General features: G+C 37.3%; 1 protein-coding gene across 1 annotated transcript in view; it reads right to left on the reverse strand.

Moving 5' to 3' along the window:
* Positions 1 to 281: 281 nt before the first annotated feature.
* TRAIP (TRAF interacting protein) overlaps positions 282 to 19,737 on the reverse strand; it is a gene marked incomplete at its 5' end in the record, with an annotated part of 34,463 nt that continues 15,007 nt past the window's right edge. The window contains 13 exon segments of the mRNA XM_081319047.1: positions 282 to 625; positions 3,193 to 3,396; positions 6,750 to 7,381; positions 8,288 to 8,454; positions 9,440 to 9,527; positions 9,716 to 9,805; positions 10,384 to 10,471; positions 12,415 to 12,422; positions 12,426 to 12,528; positions 13,409 to 13,521; positions 14,693 to 14,778; positions 17,377 to 17,460; positions 18,684 to 18,709. Coding sequence (XP_081175173.1) covers positions 8,432 to 8,454; positions 9,440 to 9,527; positions 9,716 to 9,805; positions 10,384 to 10,471; positions 12,415 to 12,422; positions 12,426 to 12,528; positions 13,409 to 13,521; positions 14,693 to 14,778; positions 17,377 to 17,460; positions 18,684 to 18,709 — 709 coding nt within the window. The 3' untranslated portion in view covers positions 282 to 625; positions 3,193 to 3,396; positions 6,750 to 7,381; positions 8,288 to 8,431.

Raw genomic sequence — 19,737 nt, forward strand, 5'->3', positions numbered from 1 at the left:
ACTTGTCTAATTCGGGGTTCCCTAGAGTGACCAATATTAACCTTCAAAGTTCAATGGCACTATCCGAGGGATTGATAATATTTGTAGAGCTATTAAAGTAGTATTTTTAAAATTATTTTCATATAATGTTCATGGATTAAGGAACAAACGAACTTCAGGAGGGAATTGATGAGTTGAAGAATTTGGGGACCTCCAGTGTAACTGATTAACACAATTTGTGCTGTTTTGGGTCTCATTGCAGAAGCAGTGTACATTGTAAGACATATTCCTCTATGGTGCATTGATCTGTTTTAATATTGGCTTAAATGTTCAAATAACCAGATATGCAAAACAAAGTACAAGTTATTATATAATGATGCAAAACCTGATGGAAACATTATAACGATAAAGGACTTCCAAAGGCATAGAGAGATCCCTGTTCTTTACATAGCCACTCTAATCTAGTAGTGAAGATACTGGCTTAGAGCTGGTAAGATTCAGATCCAGAAAATTCCTTGGAAGTATTTGTCCAAACCACCCATTGTCCTTGCAGAATAACTTTATTCTTTGAATCAGTAGATTTCAGTGTGGTCTATCTCACATGGTTTGGGAAAAATTGGAGAGCCATGTATATTTCTTTACACTTCTGGAGGAAAGAAGAGATGCAAATCTAAGTACAAGAAATTTTCTACAAGTTAGTTTCTTTTATAAATGTACTTCATGAGAATGTTAATAGCATGGATGAGTATATAACTTTGTCTATTTATTTATTTATTTATTTGGTTTATATACCGCCCTACTCCCAAAGGACTCAGGGCGGTTTACAAGGCAAAATTTAAAAACAATACAATATAAAATTAAAATTAAATTAAATCTAGCACATTGTAGTTCTATTGCAATCATATTGGTTAAGAATTGTGTATGATAATTGAAGCATGGCAATGAGAGTGTACATAAAGAACTAATAGATTAGGTATTTTATTCAGATGCATGTTAATTTTGTGGTATGAGCATGACTGATATGTCAAAACAATAGATTATATGGAACTAACTTTAAATGCAGAGGAATTTGGTTTCTACCAAATGAATTAGTGAAACAATATTATAAGTACTAAATTATTATATTTATATTCTTCCATGACAATGTTCAGATGGCTTACAACAATTTTCAAAGGCTCAGAAGTAGCAGATATTAAAAAAAATAATTATAGAAAATTAGGCATGACCTAATTATTTAACAGTGACCCTAACTCTGTCTAGGACTTTTAGGCTTTTTCCAGGCTATCTTTTAAAACAAGCTCAAGGGAATAAGATTGGCGTTTAACATGTTGAGGATTTTAGAGGACAGCAGCACTTAAGAGGGGTGTGTTAAATAGATTCATGACCGAAGTTGTGATAGCCTGGTGGCAGTTCTGTTCTATGTACCTATGTTGCAGTATGGATAAATGTATGTAGCAGTAGGGTTTTCATCATGTTGCTGCAACTGTTTTCACTTCTTTGGCTTTTCCCAATGGACACTACCGTTATAGGCAAAAGGTTTCACAGGTTTATTTATTGACTGTTAATCCTAATGTTCTTAGTATCTCTTTTAATAACTCTTAATTTGCTTTTAACATAAGCACTGTCTGTTACCTATATTGTAAGTTTTCTCTTTTGCCAGGTTGGATGATATAGTTGTTCAGTATAGTACACAGGAATTACATAGCTGAGAATGATTTATTTTAGGGTATGTAAGCTTCACAAATCACTGAATTGGAAAGGAACATTTATCAGATTTTATCATTGTTTACTGCAAGAAACAAAGTATACATTAGAAAACTATTCAGCCTCTGACTACATTCAGCTATGTGGGAACCCACCATTTTCTTAAGTATTTACCTTTTTTACAGTACATTTTACTTTCAAATTGGGATCTATTAATGTAAAAGTAACAATATTAGAGCAACTAGAAATTATGATTAAACATATCCATGATAGGATCTATTGAAGATCCTAATAATTGGCAAATCCTGTAAACAACTTTAGCCTAAACTATATGAAGTTTTACACTCCATTTTGAATTTAGTCCCAGAAAAAACTTGGTAATAGGTACAGGTTTTTCAATATATAATGATATATCTATTAAAAAAACTACTTGCTCTCTGAGATCATCATCATCATCATCATCCTGAACCATCTTCATAGGTTATCCCAGTCTTTTAGTTAAAACTTAATAAGCATCCCTATATGTCACTAATAGGAATATACATATTATTTAAATTTGTTACAGCTACCCATTCTGGTAGAATTAAAACAGCAACACAAACAGCCAAAATTAAAACAACCATCATAATAACAGTCACACCACAAATTTACACAGATGCAGCAAACTTTCTATTTTATAGGTCTACTTGAGTCAGGCACTACATTTTTTATACTGTGAACAGGGGTACTCTTCATATACTTATGCCAAAGATAAATAAGATAAGTCAGTGTTTCTATAGTTTATAATGTTATCATTATTAATATACTGTAATTATGACAGAATCTTATTTTTAAGCAGTTTTGAAACTGGTACAGATAGTCCTCCACTTACAACCATTTGTTTAGTGACTGAAGTTACAACATCAATGAAAAAAGTGACTTATGGGTGTAGTTTTCACACTTACAACCGTTGCATCCTCATGGTTATCTGATCAAAATTTGGGGGCTCTTGGCAACCGGCATGTATTTATGATAATTACAGTATCCTGGGCTCATGTAATCACCATTTATAGCCTTCCCAGCTGAGTTCCAACAAGCAAAATCAATGGGGAAGCCAGATTCATTTAACAATTGCATGGTTGTCTTAATAATGGTAATGATTCACTTAATAACTCTAGTAAAAAGGGTTGTAAAATGGGGTGCAACTCACTTAACTCTTGCTTAGCAACATAAATTTTGGGCTCAGTTGTGGTTGTAAGTTGAGGACTACCTGTACTCATTTTGTGTTCCTTAACAGTGGTTAAGAGTCAGTATGCAATATGCAGGGAGGAACTAAAAACTTGAATGGCAGCACCAAGATGACCTCATTTGTGTTTGAACATTAAGAGGATTGGGCCTGATAAGTACTCAGAGGGGAGACTTTAAAGGAGTGCCAGGGCTGTAGGTTAGAGAAAATCACATGCATGTGTCATAAAGGGTCCAGGAACTGAGGTGAAAAAACTTAAGTAATAAAAAATAAACTGTATTTACGGTGCAATATTATTTCTTTCATCAGCACTTCCTTCTTGTGATACTGTGTTGCCAAGAACTTGCCACATCAAAACATTTGTTACACTTTGATGTAATTAATAATTGTTTCCAAGATAGGCCACTGGAGGGCACTAACACTTCATTTAAAAGGCCATATTTTATGTGGTGGATCAAGGCAGTGTATCCCTTTGAGAATGCCAACTCCTGAAACAGATGAGATAAAAAGATGCTAGCTACTTCATAATTACACTTTAATTAAGGTTTTTTTTGCTAGAGCCGTTGAGGCTATCACTACTTGGTTGACTATTCACAAATTAAGGACACTGGATAATCTGAGACGTAAAACAAAGAATAAAAACATCGACTCGGATGACTTTTTGAATGTGTCCATAGTTTGTTGGCACAAATTGGGAAGTGATTTGCCCTTTTCTCCAGGGATGTTTGTCCATTTTCTGGTCTTGGTTAAGGCTAAATAGTAAATACTATAATAATTTATACTTGAGACTCAATCCTGTTCCAATTCTATAATAATGTTAACTCATTTTATGGATGCATAAAAGTATTATATAGTATTAGGAAACAATTCTAAAATGATTATAAACACATTCTTACATTGCTTTCATTGTATATACAAAACAAGGGAAAGATGAAATCACAAAAAAGGGGACATGAAAAGCAGATGTTTTATGTACAAATGAGGATGAAGAGAAGAAATACTGTTATAAAGTTTTAATAAAAATGCATGGTATAATTATGTTTATGTATGGCTATGTATCATTAAAGAATGCGAAATGAAGGGGAGTCATGATTGCAAACACAAAGCACCTTCCTATAAGGAAAGCTTAAGGGATTTTGGACTTAAAAGAAAAAAAATGACAAGAGGCAATATGATTACAGTAAAATGGTGGAGAATGGGATTTTCCAACCTTTTAAGGAGTCAGCAGACATGAGATCATGAGAAAATGCAATGCTATTAAACATTTTCTCCCTGCTAGTCGTACTAAGTTTAAAACACATATATAAACTTTTTTATAGGGCAAACGTGAAGCTAAAATATAAGTGTAAGCAAGAAAAGACTTTTTAAATCCTTTTCTGCTCTGCACATACATCCTTTAGCACAGGGGTGTCAAACTAGCAACAACATGTGAAGTGTTGCAACATATTGCAACTTTTTTTCCCCATTGCCGGCAATGGGGTGGGTATGGTTTTGGCATGATGCATCTGGCCCTTAGGCCGGCAGTTTGACGCCCCTGCTTTAGCATAAAGATCTCCACTGCTGCATGAATTAGCTATTGTTTTTGAGCTTTCTTCTTCCACTAATCATCCACACCACTCTTCTACTACTTTCCTCACTGCTTTTACCTGACATTATTTCATAGGCAGATTATAGCAGTGATGGCAAACCTTTTAGAGACCGAGTGCCCAAACTGCAACCCAAAACCCACTTATGTATCGTCGGGTGCCGGGTGGGCGTGACCCATTGGGTGGGTGTGGCTGCAGTGGTAATGGCAAACTGGGTGGGACTAAAAAATTCAACCAATCAGTTCCAACTTTACGAGATCTTTCCTTTCCCAGCAAAAAGTTGAAATTGATTGATTGAACCTTTTATTTTTTTTGCACACAGTGGCAGAAGCCTAAAGCGAAAATGTTTTATAAAACCCAGCTGAAGGCCTAGGACTGGGGCAACGGCACACGTGCCCACAGAGAGGGCTCTGCGTGCCACCTGCAGCATGTGTGCCATAGGTTTGCCACCACAGGGTTATAGAATCTGCCTTTTCCTCCCCCCCAAATGTCTTTGGGAACACTTCAAAACAAACTAAAACTACAAGCTACCAACAAGTGGTTCTTTTTACTTTCTCAAAACATAATCACTCTTGACTAAAGCACGGGAATATTATAACTTAGAGCAAAGTTCTGCTAATTTAGATACTATAGGTTACTTGGTATTAGCTTCAGATAAAATTCAGCATATCTATGCTCCAGTATTTGAATTTGAAGTTTGCAACTGATGAAAATCTTCTTACAAATGGCAAATAGCAATAATATGATGGGAAATTAGTTGTATGAACTCAAAATATATTTGAATACATTTTGTGAGGGAGCACATGTAATAAGACTTACCACAATGGAGTCTGCAAATTATGGTTGTAAAGCAGGTCAACATGTGACCAACCCAATTTTACTTTTTTTTGGTGATACTTGTTAAACAAGCTCATTGTGGGGTGTTTTTGCTGAAACAAAAACAAATGCCTATTTTTGGCAAAATCGTCATAAATCATGGCCACGTGACTGTGAACTGTAAATGGCCATCAGTGCAGCCTAGTTGTTGAGTGCCCAAAATGTAGTCATGTGACCAGGGGGCAGCAGCCATTGGAATTTTGGAACCAGGTCATAAGTACCTTGGGAGTTTCTCAAAAATTGAATGGGCGCTAAACAACCTGCTTTAAGTCAAAGGCTAAACAGAACGGCTTATGCTATACTTAGCATATGGTAGGGAAAGGATGCAGTGGGGCTTTTGGAATCACATAAGCAGGAAGGGGAGGGGGCTCAGAACGGGAGGGTTGGCAACAACAAACCCAGCTATGTCTTCCAGGTTTCCTCTAAACTCGATCCTTCTTTTACTAGCATCTTCACCTTCCTGCTGGCAAACTTGGTCCTGTTCCCATCAGTTTTTGAAAAGTAGGTAGGATTACTTGCCATTGTGAATACACAGAATGATTACATTCAGAGGAGCTACAAGTTGAATAATAGCTGCCTGTGATAGTCAGTTGCTAACTTTAAAGAAAAAGGAAGAGGTGGAATAGGGTTATGGTACCACCTCTTATCACTGGAGATATATTTTATTTATTTATATTTAGATAAATATCTAAACTGCTTTTGATCCAAACAGAATCAGTACCCTGCATGGACATAAATTACATTATAGCCAATTCAACTACCTTTCCATAAATAATAGAACTGAGAAATGAAAACTAAAATATAAAATCTTTTAATATGCATGAGCAGAAAAAAGCTGTCTGTAGTTCTGTAGTTCTAGAAATTCTCAACAGGGTATCAGTATAGAAAGAGTCCTTTGGTAGCAGAAGTGGAAAAATCCTCAGATCTCATTTGAAGATTATAATGCATGGGTAGCTAGGTGTGGGGGGCATCTTTAGTTATTTAAAATTTTAGATTTTCACTTGGACTCAGTTCTGCAAACTGGAAAGTTGCCTCATTTACTGCTGGACATGATAGGATCCAGCATTTAAACAGGGTATTAGCACAACTATAATTTTTTTAGGAAATACGATTTTAAATAAGATTCAGGATTTATGCATAGAATTGGGTTTGAATAGCTATAAAAAGCTACTTTGTACAATTCGTTAGTGAAACACAGAAACAGGATGTTCTTCACAGAATAGGATGTTTTATTTCAGAGATAGGATGTTCTGCCTAAATCTACAATCCCAACTATGAATATTCTCTACAATTTCTAGGATGTTGTTTACATGCTACTATATACTTAATTTTATGTATTTAATATATAACAATCACAGAACAGAAATAATTTTTTTCACCTGTTTCCCCTTTGTTGGATCTTCTATTTCCTCATTTCTATTAACGCAGTATTCCTTCATACAGCTTCCCTCTATTTGTACTATCAATAATTCTGTTTCTCCTTCCCTAGATCTTTAATGAGCATTATGGTCATTTTCTGGATGTAAGATTTTCCTTCCTTTAAAAATAAAATACAGAACTGACATTAGGGCCTCGAACACGGAAAACACCAAGCCACTGAATCTTGCCAGAGTTGAGTTGAAGCCTGTTCTTCTCCATCCAATACTCCTACAGCCTCTAGACATTGAAAAATCACCTCAGACATATCACTTGGTTAGCCTAGGGTGGATAATAATATCATCAGCATATTGATAATACTTTACTTTGGGCCAGCAAATGACCTCAGCCAGCAGCTTCACGTGCTCTTTACTCCTAGCATCCTGAGCTGGTCCAAAAGGATACTGATATTGAAAGCTGCTGGTATATTAAGGAATACTACGGAGGACACACCACTTCCTTTTCTAGGTCATCCACAAGCAAGAGCATTGCTGTCGTGGCCCCCTATCCAGTTCTGAAGCCTGACCAGAAGGGTCCAGATAATCCACTTCTTCAAGGTTCTCTCTTCAGCACAACTACTTTGTCAACAATCCTCCTTAGAAAGGGAAAGTTGGAGACAAAAAAGAAAATGGTCCAATATGGCTGAGTCCAACAATGGTATTTTAATATTTCCTGAAGATGGATGATTCAGTACAAATGACATTATACAAGAAATGGAAGATGACATTTTATTGAAAATAAAACCAGGCCTGCTCTTGTGTCAGTAATAGTGTTATAATAAAAATATCTCTGGTTATTTACTTATGAATCTATACCATATCCTGATTATTTTATTGTAGTCATGACTCATTTATTGTAATCACCTTTAGATTACAATTTGCCTTCTGTACTATGCAATAGCTGAAGGAAAAGAGACTATATGGTGAACGGAGGATATAGCCAAACTCTTATTCACCACAATTATAGATGTGGATGATCAAAAAGGGAGATAAACTGGTTATTCATTAACACACATAGACTATAAGGAACACAACTTCTTTTGAGCTAACTGCTCTGAAACATTAAGCATTATTAATAGCAAAGCAAACTAGAACATAGAAAGCTTCTGAAGAAAAAGTATCAGAAATGACTTTTCCCAATACTTACCTTGTATTATTTTTATCACAACTGGATTATTTTTATAATGTTCAGGAGATTTAAAATATGAAAGCAAGTTATTTAATAACAAGGTCAGTGCAGAAGTGCCTCTCTTCAACCAACTGGAGAAAGAGAGTTTAGGACATTCCTCAAAATAGTCACAATGAGTGTGGGCATACTTTGTGCTCTGGCTTGGCTTATATCATTTCAGCCAAGTATTATTTATTCAGTAAGTCATGAATACAACTAAGGGACACATTCATTAACTTAGTAGGTTTCTTATAATGATCAGGCTGGTATAAGCTAAGAATTTAACCCCAGTTCTAACTAGGAAGAAGAGTTTTGTTCTAGGTGTAATACTTACCTATAGGTATGTCTATGGAGATTTGCAGTCACCCAAGATCGTGGTTCTCCAAAAAGTGCTTTTTTTCAAAAGGCAACTGGACTTTCCTTGAAGACGTTTTGCTTCTCATCCAAGAAGCTTCTTCAGTTCTGACTGATGAAGGATTTATATTCCTCGCAGTCTACATTCTGGACAGAGAGAATCGCTGGTTTGAACCTTCTACCTTAAAATTGAACAGCCCTCTCTCAACAGAGGAGGGATACAATATCACCTATCTCCTGCTTATAACACAGTCCGTTCAACAGTTCTAAGAAGGTTTAACACCAATTTGCACTATTCACGTGACCCTGAGGGCAAGATAAACCTTCAAGTGACCTCAAGGACTCTCAGAGTGCTAATGACCAGATAAAAAGAATACAAATCCTTCCATCCTCCACCATTTAATCTGAAGAAGCTTCTTGGATGAGAAAGTGAAACATCTTCAAGGAAAAAACAAAGTCCAGCTGCCTTTTGAAAAAGCACCTTTGGGATTACCTACTGATAGAAATCATACATTTACAGGGAAAATGGCAACTGAAAGAAAACTTGACTTACTAATTGGAAGAAAGAAGTAAGTTACCAAGATTCAACTACAGGTAGTCCTCGACTTGGAACAGTTCATTTAGTGACCATTCAAAGTTACAACATCAGAAAGTGACTTATGACTAATGGCCAATGCAGCATCCTCATGGTCACGTAATCAAAATTCGGACATTTGGCACCTGACTCATATTTATGACAGGATGCCAGATTTGCTTAACAATCATGTTACTAACTTAACAACTGCAGTGATTCACTTAACAAACTGTGGCAAGAAAGTTTGTAAAATGGAGCAAAATTTAGTTAAGTGTCTCGCTTAGCAACATAAATTTTGGGCTCAATTGTGGTCGTATATCAAGGACCACATGTACCACATTTTCAACTGAAGTACCAGTGAAGCTGGACTAGACATTATTTTGGGAAAAAGTTGTTGAGGGTTTGTGTTTCTGTCTCTACAGTTTTCCTGGAACATGTTGCATTTGGTGCACAAAATTTAATAAATGAATAGAACTCTTATTAAATGTCTGCATTTATTATACAGTTTAGGCATAATATCTTCATTGTTTCAAATGTTAATGTTCTTCCTTTGCTAACCTTTCAGAGACAGACCGCTAATTGCTTCACTGGTTAATGATGGCACTTTTATGGTATCTTGTAGGACTCCTATCTTATTTTTCAAACTCTGGAAAAAAAAGATTTTTTTTTAAAAAAAGAAAGATACATTTTCTGTTTTGTATTGATTCTGTGTTGATTTTTAGGAAGAGAAATCTGCATACTTTCACTTCAATGGGAAAATATTTGAAAAGAATGTTAAGTTATGAATAGGGACACAATAATACATTGAATAAAGGTCAAAAGGAAATGTTTTACCATAATCTCCTTATCTGCACTTCTCAGAACTATCTTTGTATTTTTCAATTTTTCACTTGTTTTCTTCAACTCTTGAACAGTTTTCTGGAGCTATAGATCAAAAACTATGTATCAGAAAAGTAGATTTCAATGAGGCTCACATTCCTTGTATCAATTTTGAACATTCTCAGAATAGGGCATTAAGGCACATCCTAATTAGGACATGTGCCTCCATTCATTTCATTGAGACAGCAATGTTATTGCGAATATTTCAGGGCAGTCAGTGCTTAATTAAAGAGGGTAGGAAAGGAACAGCTATATGAAATCACTACTAACAAATAGTTGCTGACCTCTTCTGGCTGACCTCTGAAATTGGTGTGCTCACTGGTGACATAAGATTTTTAAAAAGAATCGATTGGTATAAATCACACTTCACTAGACGTTTCTCTTTTGTGTGTGTGCAGAAATTGATGAATAATTTGCCAGTATTGCGCTGCATGGTTACACAGACAAACTGATGGATGAAACAGTGACAATTTGAATCAGGAGGGTTCAGTTGAACTTAACATTCCAGTTAATAAGTAGTTACCAAATTGACTATGCCATTGGCCAAACGAAAAATGTATTTAGGTGACAGCACAGAGAATGGATTTTAAATAGATGCTCTGCAATATTAATGCAACCTTTACCTTATGATCAGCATAAGACAACTCCTTTCTCAGTTTTTCGACTTTATGATTTGATGCTTTCTGGGATTCCTTCAGACTTTCATACTCCCTGAAAGAGCCACAACTAGTCAGTCAACCTATGGAGTTTGCTTGCAAACAAGGACTTGGATTGACAAAATAAAGCCAGTAAACAAATCTGCAAGTCATTATTTAAGTGGCTGCAAAAGTTCCTGTTACATATAAACCAGCAGTTTCAGTGTTGAACAGGCCAGCACTGATTTGCACAGTGTTAACACACTGACACCACTGAGCAGGTGAGAAAACATACTTTCACACGGGAGCACTGTTAGGTTTGGAATAGATATTAAAATGGCAGAAAAGCATATATCAAAACCCAAAGCAAACAATCTTTACTTATACCAATGTTTTATATTTTACTGAATTTACACCTCACTGAAATGATATGTAACAGGTTTTTTTTTTTTTAAAGTTTAGCTTGTGAAATCATTCTAGTAGTATTATAAAACAGTGCGGAGGCTATTGGTTACAATGCAGATATTTCATGGTGTGGCTCATTATTAAAAGTTGTGATTATTCATTTGCTAGTGTTGCCTGCAGAAGTTGCAAATTAAACATGGTATAAATAGAAAGACCTCTCACACACCCTGTAGGGGCCAGCAAGTACACTGTACGTATTGTGCCACAGCTACACAAAATGCTTTGCACAGGGGAGATATTCAGAGGCCATGCCGCATTACTTAGAATCATTACAATCATCCATCTCTTCCGTTCGCATCAAACAATCAGCTCCTAAAAACCCTAGCAAACCTTTAGAAGCAGTTTCCATAGCAATGATGTGTCACTGATACAACAATAGTATGCTTGCTGTGTTGAAAATCTTCCATTTATGCCACCTTGATAACAGCAGGGCTCATGATATAGAACAAACTGCTAGCAGGAAAAAGGCTGAAAAATTTGTTTATTCACTCAAATCTTTTAAGCTCCAAAATTTAATTTTTTATAGTTTTTAAAATGACTTGCTTTTTAAAAAATTTTTTTTAATTATGAAACAAAAATAAATTTTATAGTATTTCTGTAATCCTCCTGGAGCCCTTAATGGAGTGGACAGCATTTGCTAAACAAATAAAAACATTCTTTGAATCCCTGTTTGTAGCTAGAGTCTCAACATTGTTCTTACTCACTGCTTCTTTAGAGCAGGGCTTTTCAACCTTTTCACAGATTGTACCACTTTTAAGACATGACAATATTTGAGTACCACCAGTGCTTAGCAAGGTGTCAAAAACTTGATGAATAAAAAAAGGGGGGATTCTGGGAGTTGAAGTCCACAGGTCTTAAAGTTGCTAGGTTTGTAGACTCCTGAGCTAGCTGGTTGGCCCTTCTGAGCTCTTCCACAGTGTAGTAAGAACGCACCTCCCCAATCCCTTCCCTGCACCCATAAAGACACAGTAATCAAGTGCAAAGCAAGAAAATAAAGAAACACAAACTCCGTTTTTTTTCTCTCCTTCAGTTGCCTCAGGCCTCACACAATGTTGCAATTCCCCAGACAGAAAGGCTCCAGCCATTGCGAAAAGCTTTAGCTTTAAATTAAACCAGTTTACCTTCAAAGAAAACTTTAAAGAAGCCACGACAGACTCAATTAAAGGGGGTAAAACTAATTACATTTGTTTAAAGGGATTAAACCTTTCCTGTTATCTTTTTTTCCCCTTCCCCCACCCAAACCACTTTCTTTTATAGCCTCTCCTCTCTTCCCCCTTTTTTTCCAGTTCACCTCCAGCTCTGAGCTGCTTCTGGAAGTGCCGATCAGCTGGAGCCCTGCAGGCTTCTGCCCAGCCAGCCAGTCCTGCAGCTGCCTCTCCCTCAGGCTTGGCTTGCTTAGGCTCATTCCCCTCCCCTGCTACGCTTGGCTAGCAATCACAAGTACCACCTGCCAGGTGGCAAAGTACCACAAGTGGTACGCATACCACCGGTTGAAAAGTCCTGCTTTAGAGGGTGTTATGCAAAACGCCTAAGCCAGTACACTTTCGAACGTACTTTTTCTGTTAGATGCAATAGACTGCAAGCTGTTCCACTCCTGCTTGCCCTGCTCCCATTTCATGGATCATCTCTTCTACTTGGGAACGCTGACCCTGTAACCGTGTCTCGATTCTGGAGAGGAGATAGGTAGGTTAGAAGTTTTCTGCCTCTGCTAGTCATATTACAAACATAACAAACATGAGAATGTATTTCAGAATGGTAAAAGTTCCACCCTGCCCCAAAGCTTTCCTCAAACATCTACTAGTATATTTCGGCCTTGCTGCGTGGAATTTGCACTGTTACTAGATTAGAAGTTATATACAATGAACAAGCAACAGTGAGCTCAGGTTTTCTAAGTAGTTTAGGAACAATTGCATGTTTTTTGTTCCTTGTTTATAATCAGCTGTTTGATTGAAAAATAGGAACAATTCACATGCCATTTCTCGTATTTATTATAGGCATCCTGAAAAATGAAAAACCATTAAAACCTTGGAGTACTAGAACTCTGTCCATTTTATTAGTCTGGACCATTTCCAGTCATATCCGTGAACAAAAATAGGATGAGGGACTGGGAATACAGGTAGTCCTCCACTTACAACCACAATTCAGCCCAAAATTTATGTTGCTAAGTGAGACATTTTTAAAGTGAGCTTTGACCCATTTTACCACCTTTCTTGCCAGTTGTTAAATGAATCACTACAGCTGTTAAGTTAGTAACATGGTTGTTATGTGAATCTGACTTCCTCATTGACTTTGAAATGGTAGTTTCCTGCCTGAGCAGAGGGTTGCACTAGAAGACTTCCAAGGTCCCTTCCAACTTTTTTTATCTATCTATCTATCTATCTATCTATCTATCTATCTATCTATCTATCTTTATGATTTTTATTATTATTATTATTTGCTTGTCGGAAGATTGCAAAAGGTGATCACATGGATCTGGGACACTGCAAACGTCATAAATATGAGTCAGTTGCCAAGCATTTGAATTTTGATCACGTGACTATGGGCATACTTGCAATGGTCATAAGTGCGAAAAACGGTCATGTCACTTTTTTCAAGTGTCGTAACTTCCAATGTCACTAAATGAACTGTTGTAAGCTGAAGACTACCTGTACATACATGAACCTGGAAAAGAAAAGTTTAATTTAGAATTACATTTCCCTGCAAGACTAAATTAGGATAGTTTGTCCAGCAAATCTAGGAATGATTCAGAATGGCAGTGGTGACATTAGCAAGGGAAACTTAGTTAAAAATATATCCTTCATTAGAATCACTGCAATTTTCTGGATACAGAAAATTCAAGTAATTATTTTTAACATGTTTGCTCAGATACTAATTCAGTATTCAAAAGAGAATAATCTCTTTTATACATGAAGTTGGAATTACATATTTTCTAGAATAGGGCTTTTCAACCGGTGGTATGCGTACCACTTGTGGTACTTTGCCACCTGGCAGGTGGTACTTGTGATTGCTAGCCAAGCATAGCAGGGGAGGGGAATGAGCCTAAGCGAACCAAGCCTGAGGGAGAGGCTGCTGCAGGACTGGCTGGGCTGGGCAGAAGCCTGCAGGGCTCCAGCTGATTGGCACTTCCAGAAGCAGCTCAAAGCTCGAGGTGAGCTGAAAAAAAAGCAGGGGGTGCATTCTTATTACACTGTGCAAGGAAAGCTAAGAAGGGCCGACCAGCTAGCTCAGGAGTCTACAAACTTAGCAACTTTAAGACCTGTGGAATTCAATTCCCAGAGGGCTGAGGAATTCTGGGAGTTGAAGTCCACAAGTCTTAAAAGTGCCATGTTTGAAGACCCCTGAGCTAGCTGGTAGTGGTGCATATTAATAAACATGGATAAATTCATCATACATTTGCCAGTGCAAAGGGAAAGTGATTCAGCAAAGGAACAGCCACTAAAGAAATTAAAACTGGTACTTTTTTTCTTTTTTTCTACAGTTTGTAATAGTTTATTAGATTATAGAATAAAATACAAAAATACAAAAGCAAATAGTAGGACACAGTGAGGAGGAAAAAGTGAGGGGGAGAAGGGAAAAAGAACAGAGTTCTTCTGTTGCAGTAGAAGGAAGCACTAACACGGAACCTCAACTTTTTACTTTTCCATAATATTATAAACTAGCCATTTCTATAACAACAAATGAATCTAATCAGTAACCCCCCCACTTTTTTATTCATCAAGTTTTTGACACCTTGCTAAGCACTGGTGGTACTCGAATATTGTCCTGTCCTAAAAGTGGTACAATCTGTGAAAAGGTTGAAAAGCCCTGGTCTATAAGATAAAGCTTCTCTTACCTCTCCATAGATTTCACCTTCTTTTCTAATTTTTGAGTTTCTTCTTTTGCTTCTTCTTGTTCCTGTTTTAAATATCCCATTTGTTCCTGAAAAAAAGAATTACGTATGAAAACCGTTTCCTAACAGCAACACAGACTTAACATCAATCTATCTAAAAGGCTTTAATTCACAATCTACATTTTTGGGATGCCTGGAAATCAACGTTTATCGTTCTAGACATTAAGTGATTGAGAAAGCCAAAGAAAACCCCAAAGAAGTCAATACATGCTTCATTGATTATAGAAAAACCTTTGTTCATGTCTAGCTATGGATAGTACTTAGAAAAATGGGAATCTCAGAGTTTTTCATTGTGCTTGTATGAAACCAATATACAGCTCAAGAAGGCACAGCACAGGCACAAGACTGTGAAACAGATTGGCTTTAGGTTGACAAAGGAATAAATATTCAACCTTTGTGCTAAAATATATTAAGAGAAGCTGGTTTGGAAGATGAGTATAGCTTTAAAAAGAAATAAAAACTTGTATTACACCGATGACACTAATTTCATAGCCAAAACTGCAAGGGATCTGCAAGTTCTAATAATAAAAGTCAAGGACCATAGAGAAAAATGGGATTAACTTTAAATATTGTTGTTGTTGTTAGGGTTAGTTGTTGTGTCCGACCCATCGCGACCCCATGGACAACGTTCCTCCAGGCCTTCCGGACCTCTACCATCTTCTAGAGTCCATTTAAGCTCATGCCTACTGCTTCAGTGACTCCATCCAGCCACCTCATTCTCTGTCGTCCCCTTCTTCTATTGCCTTCAATCTTTCCCAGCATTAGGCTCTTCTCCAGAGTCCTTCCTTCTCATTAGGTGGCCAAAGTATTTGAGTTTTAGCTTCAGGATCTGGCCTTCTAAAGAGCAATCAGGGTTGATCTCCTCTAGGACTGACCGGTTTGATCGCCTTGCAGTCCAAGGGACTCGCAGGAGTCCTCTCCAGCACCAGAGTTCAAAGGCCTCGATTCTTTGGCGCTCAGCCTTTTTTATGATCCAACTTTCACTGCCATACATTGCAACTGGGAAGACCATAGCCTTGACTATACGCACTTTTGTTGACAGGGTGATGTCTCTGCTTTTTAGTGTGCTGTCTAGATTTGTCATGGCTTTCCTCCCGAGGAGCAAGCGTCTTTTAATTTCTTGGCTACAGTCCCCATCTGCAGTGATCTTAGAGCCCAGGAAAATAAAATCTGTCACTACCTCCATTTCTTCCCCATCTATTTGCCAGGAATTTAGAGGGCTGGATGCCATGATCTTGGTTTTCTTAATGTTTAGTTTCAACCCAAGTTTTGCACTTTCCTTCTTCACTCGCAACAAGAGGCTCTTTAGTTCCTCTTCACTTTCTGCCATTAGAGTGGTATCATCTGCATATCTTAGGTTGTTGATATTTCTTCCGGCAATCTTAATTCCAACTTTTGATTCATCTAGCCCTGCCTTTCTCATGATGTGCTCTGCATATAAGTTAAATAGGCAAGGCGACAGTATACAGCCTTGCCGGACTCCTTTCCCAATTTTGAACCAATCAGTGGTTCCGTGTCCAGTTCTCACTGTTGCTTCTTGGCCCGCATATAGGTTTCTCAAGAGACAAATAAGATGGTCTGGTACACCCATCTCTTTAAGGACTTGCCACAGTTTGTTATGATCCACACAATCAAAGGCTTTAGCATAGTCAATGAAGCAGAAGTAGATGTTTTTCTGGAACTCTCTAGCTTTCTCCATGATCCAGTGTATGTTGGCAATTTGATCTCTAGTTCCTCTGCCTCTTCGAAATCCTGCCTGTACTTCTGGTAGTTCTCGATCCACATACTGCTGAAGTCTAGCTTGTAGGATTTTAAGCATAACTTTACTAGCATGAGAAATGACCAGAACACCTCTATACTAAAAATCAACAGGGGGTTGGACTAGAAGACCTCTAACTCTGTTATTCTGTATTCTATTCTATATTCCATCTATTTTCTCTTTACTAGCATGAGAAATGAGTGCAATGGTGCGATAGTTTGAACATTCTTTGGGACTGCCTTTCTTTGGAATTGGAATGTAAACTGATCTTTTCCAATCCTGTGGCCACTGCTGAGTTTTCCAAATTTGCTGGCAAATTACTGTATCATCTTTTAAGATTTTGAAAAGCTCAGCTGGAATACTGTCACCTCCACTAGCTTTGTTGTTGCTTAGCTTTTCTAAGGCCCACTTCACTTCACATTCTAGGATATCTGGCTCGAGGTCAGTGACCACCTCATTGTGATTATCAGGGACGTTAAGCTCATTCTTGTATAGTTCTTCTGTGTAATTTTGCCACTTCTTCTTAATCTCTTCTGCCTGTGTTAGGTCCCTGCCATTTTTGTCCTTTATCATGCCCATTTTTGCATGAAACATTCCCTTCATCTCTTCAATTTTCTTGAAAAGATCTCTGGTCCTCCCTATTCTATTGTTTTCTTCTATTTCTTTGCACTGTTCATTTAAGAAGGCATTCTTATCTCTTCTGTCATTCTGTCATTTTGAGGATTGTATCCCAGTATTGCTTTTCCTACTCTTTTATTGACTATGAAGGCTACTCCATTTCTTCTGAGGGATTCTTGCCCGCAGTAGTATACCTGATGGTCATCTGAATTAAATTCACCCATTCCTGTCCATTTTAGTTCGCTGATACCTAAGATGTCGATGTTCAGTCTTGTCATCTCTTGTTTGACCACGTCCAGCTTTCCTTGATTCATGGATCTTACATTCCATGTTCCTATGGAGAAAAAAATCTTTACAGCATCGGACTTTCCTTTCACCACCAGACAAATCCACAGCTGAGCGTCCTTTCGGCTTTGGCCCAGTCGCTTCATTCTTTCTGGCGCTACTAGTACTAGCCCTCTGCTCTTCCCCAGTAGCATATTGGACGCCTTCCGACCTGAGGGGCTCATCTTCCAGCGTCATATCGTTTTGCCTTTTGGTACTGTCCATAGGGTTTTCATGGCAAAGATACTGGAGTGGGTTGCCATTTCCTTCTCCAGTGGATCACGTTTTGACAGAACTCTCTGCTATGACCTTTCCGTCTTGGGTGGCCCTGCACGGCATAGCTCATAGCTTCATTGAATTACGCAAGCCCATTCGCCACAACAAGGCAGTAATCCATGAAGGGGAACTTTAAATATAAAGACCAAATTAATGATAACATGCAACAACCATTAATGATAACATGCAACACACCATTCAAAAGACAATAAAAAAACTAAAAAGCAAACAAAAAGACCAGAACACCTCTATACTAAAAATCAACACTAAGATGAGCAGGGATTAATACCACATGAACTATCAAGCAGTAAACAACAGCTTAATCAAGGAACTACAGGTAAACTTCGACTTAGGACCGCAATTGAGCCCAGAATTTCTGTTGCTAAGTGAGACATTTATTGAGTTTTGCCCCATTTTACAACCTTTCTTGTCACATTTGTTAAGTGAATCATTGCAGTTGTTAAGTTAATAACAGGGTTGTTAAGTCAATCTGGCTTCCCCATTGACTTTGCTTGTTAGAAGGTCAGAAAAGTTGATCACATGACCCCGGGAGACAGCAATGGTCATATGAGTCAGTTGCCAAGCATCTGAATGTTGATCACGTGACTATGGGAAAGCTGCAATGGCGATAAGTGTGAAAAATGGTCATTTTCAGTGCCGTTGTAACTCTGAATAATCACTAAACAAAACTGTTGGAAGTCAAGGACTACCTGTATCAATATAAAGAGGGCAAACCCAACTTCATTCTAGCACTGAAGATGTTGCAAGATAGATAACCAAATGTCTGGAAGTAAACTACCCAGCACCAAATAGTCCACATTTCATTTACTCTTAATCATGGAAGGGCAGAAGAAATTTCATTCCCAGATTTGGAGGCAGAAATAATTTTATACAGATGTGTAAAAAAAACCTAGGACTTACATTTTATTCTCTCAGACCACTCATTTTTCAACTTACTTTTCATGGATAGCTGAGCTTTCACTCTGAAACACATCACAAAAAGAATCAAATCAGATTAAAGAACAAAGTCCAAAACATCATCACATTTTTAAAAAAATGTATGTATAGGTAATGTATGCGAAGGCCAGGCAGGCTCTGTCTGAGCAAAACGTGTGAGATCTGTTCACTGTTGCTCATATTCTAAATGTTATAATTCATGTTGTTACTTGTCTCATCACTTATAATTGTCAATTAATCAGTTTTCAGCTACTAACGTATTATCGCAAATCAGCTGACCGATGCAGGAAAAGTGCAAGGAGCCTCCATGGACCACCAGAGTTCCATGGATCACAGTTTTGACAATCACTACTTTAGAACTACAGGAATTAATATCAGAAAAATTACCATCTTATTAAGTATTTTTCAATTTCATTTTTCAATTGTTAAGCAATTTCAGAAGATACACCGAAGAATTTTTTTTTCACATTTTAATTTAACAGGGCAATCAGGCAAATATTCCGCCAAGCAAAATATATTAACCTATTTTAACGAATATTAAAACCCATTAAAACTGACCCATGCAGTACACACTGAAGTATAACAGAATCTCAAAAGCTATTATTTTAATGAAGTTCAAAAAAACCCCCAATTTGCAATGGCACATGGATACACTTACACCAAGTACAATTAAAGCTTTGTTTATTGCTTGTTCAAATGAGGTTGGATTTTACTGATGCAGATTAACAGCTGGATGAAACAGACAGCATTAAACTGACACCAATTTGGAGGAAATTTCATTAACTGAACACTGAAGAGGTCTTTGGAACAACTGTCACCTTTTAATAATAAAAAAGAGAAAATAGATGGAATATAGAATAGAATACAGAATAACAGAGTTGGAGGTCTTCTAGTCCAACCCTCTGCTCAATCAGGAGACTGTATATCATTCTATACAAATGGTTTGTCTCCCTTTGATAATTTTCCATCTGTTACCGTACTTCCTGTCTTGCCCTCAGGTGCTTTGAAGAACATGTTGTTAACATGTTAACAGCTGGCACCAATTGTAACCTTT

Source organism: Vipera berus (genome assembly GCF_964194415.1).
Source record: "Vipera berus genome assembly, chromosome: 2".
Classification (NCBI taxonomy): domain Eukaryota; kingdom Metazoa; phylum Chordata; class Lepidosauria; order Squamata; family Viperidae; genus Vipera; species Vipera berus.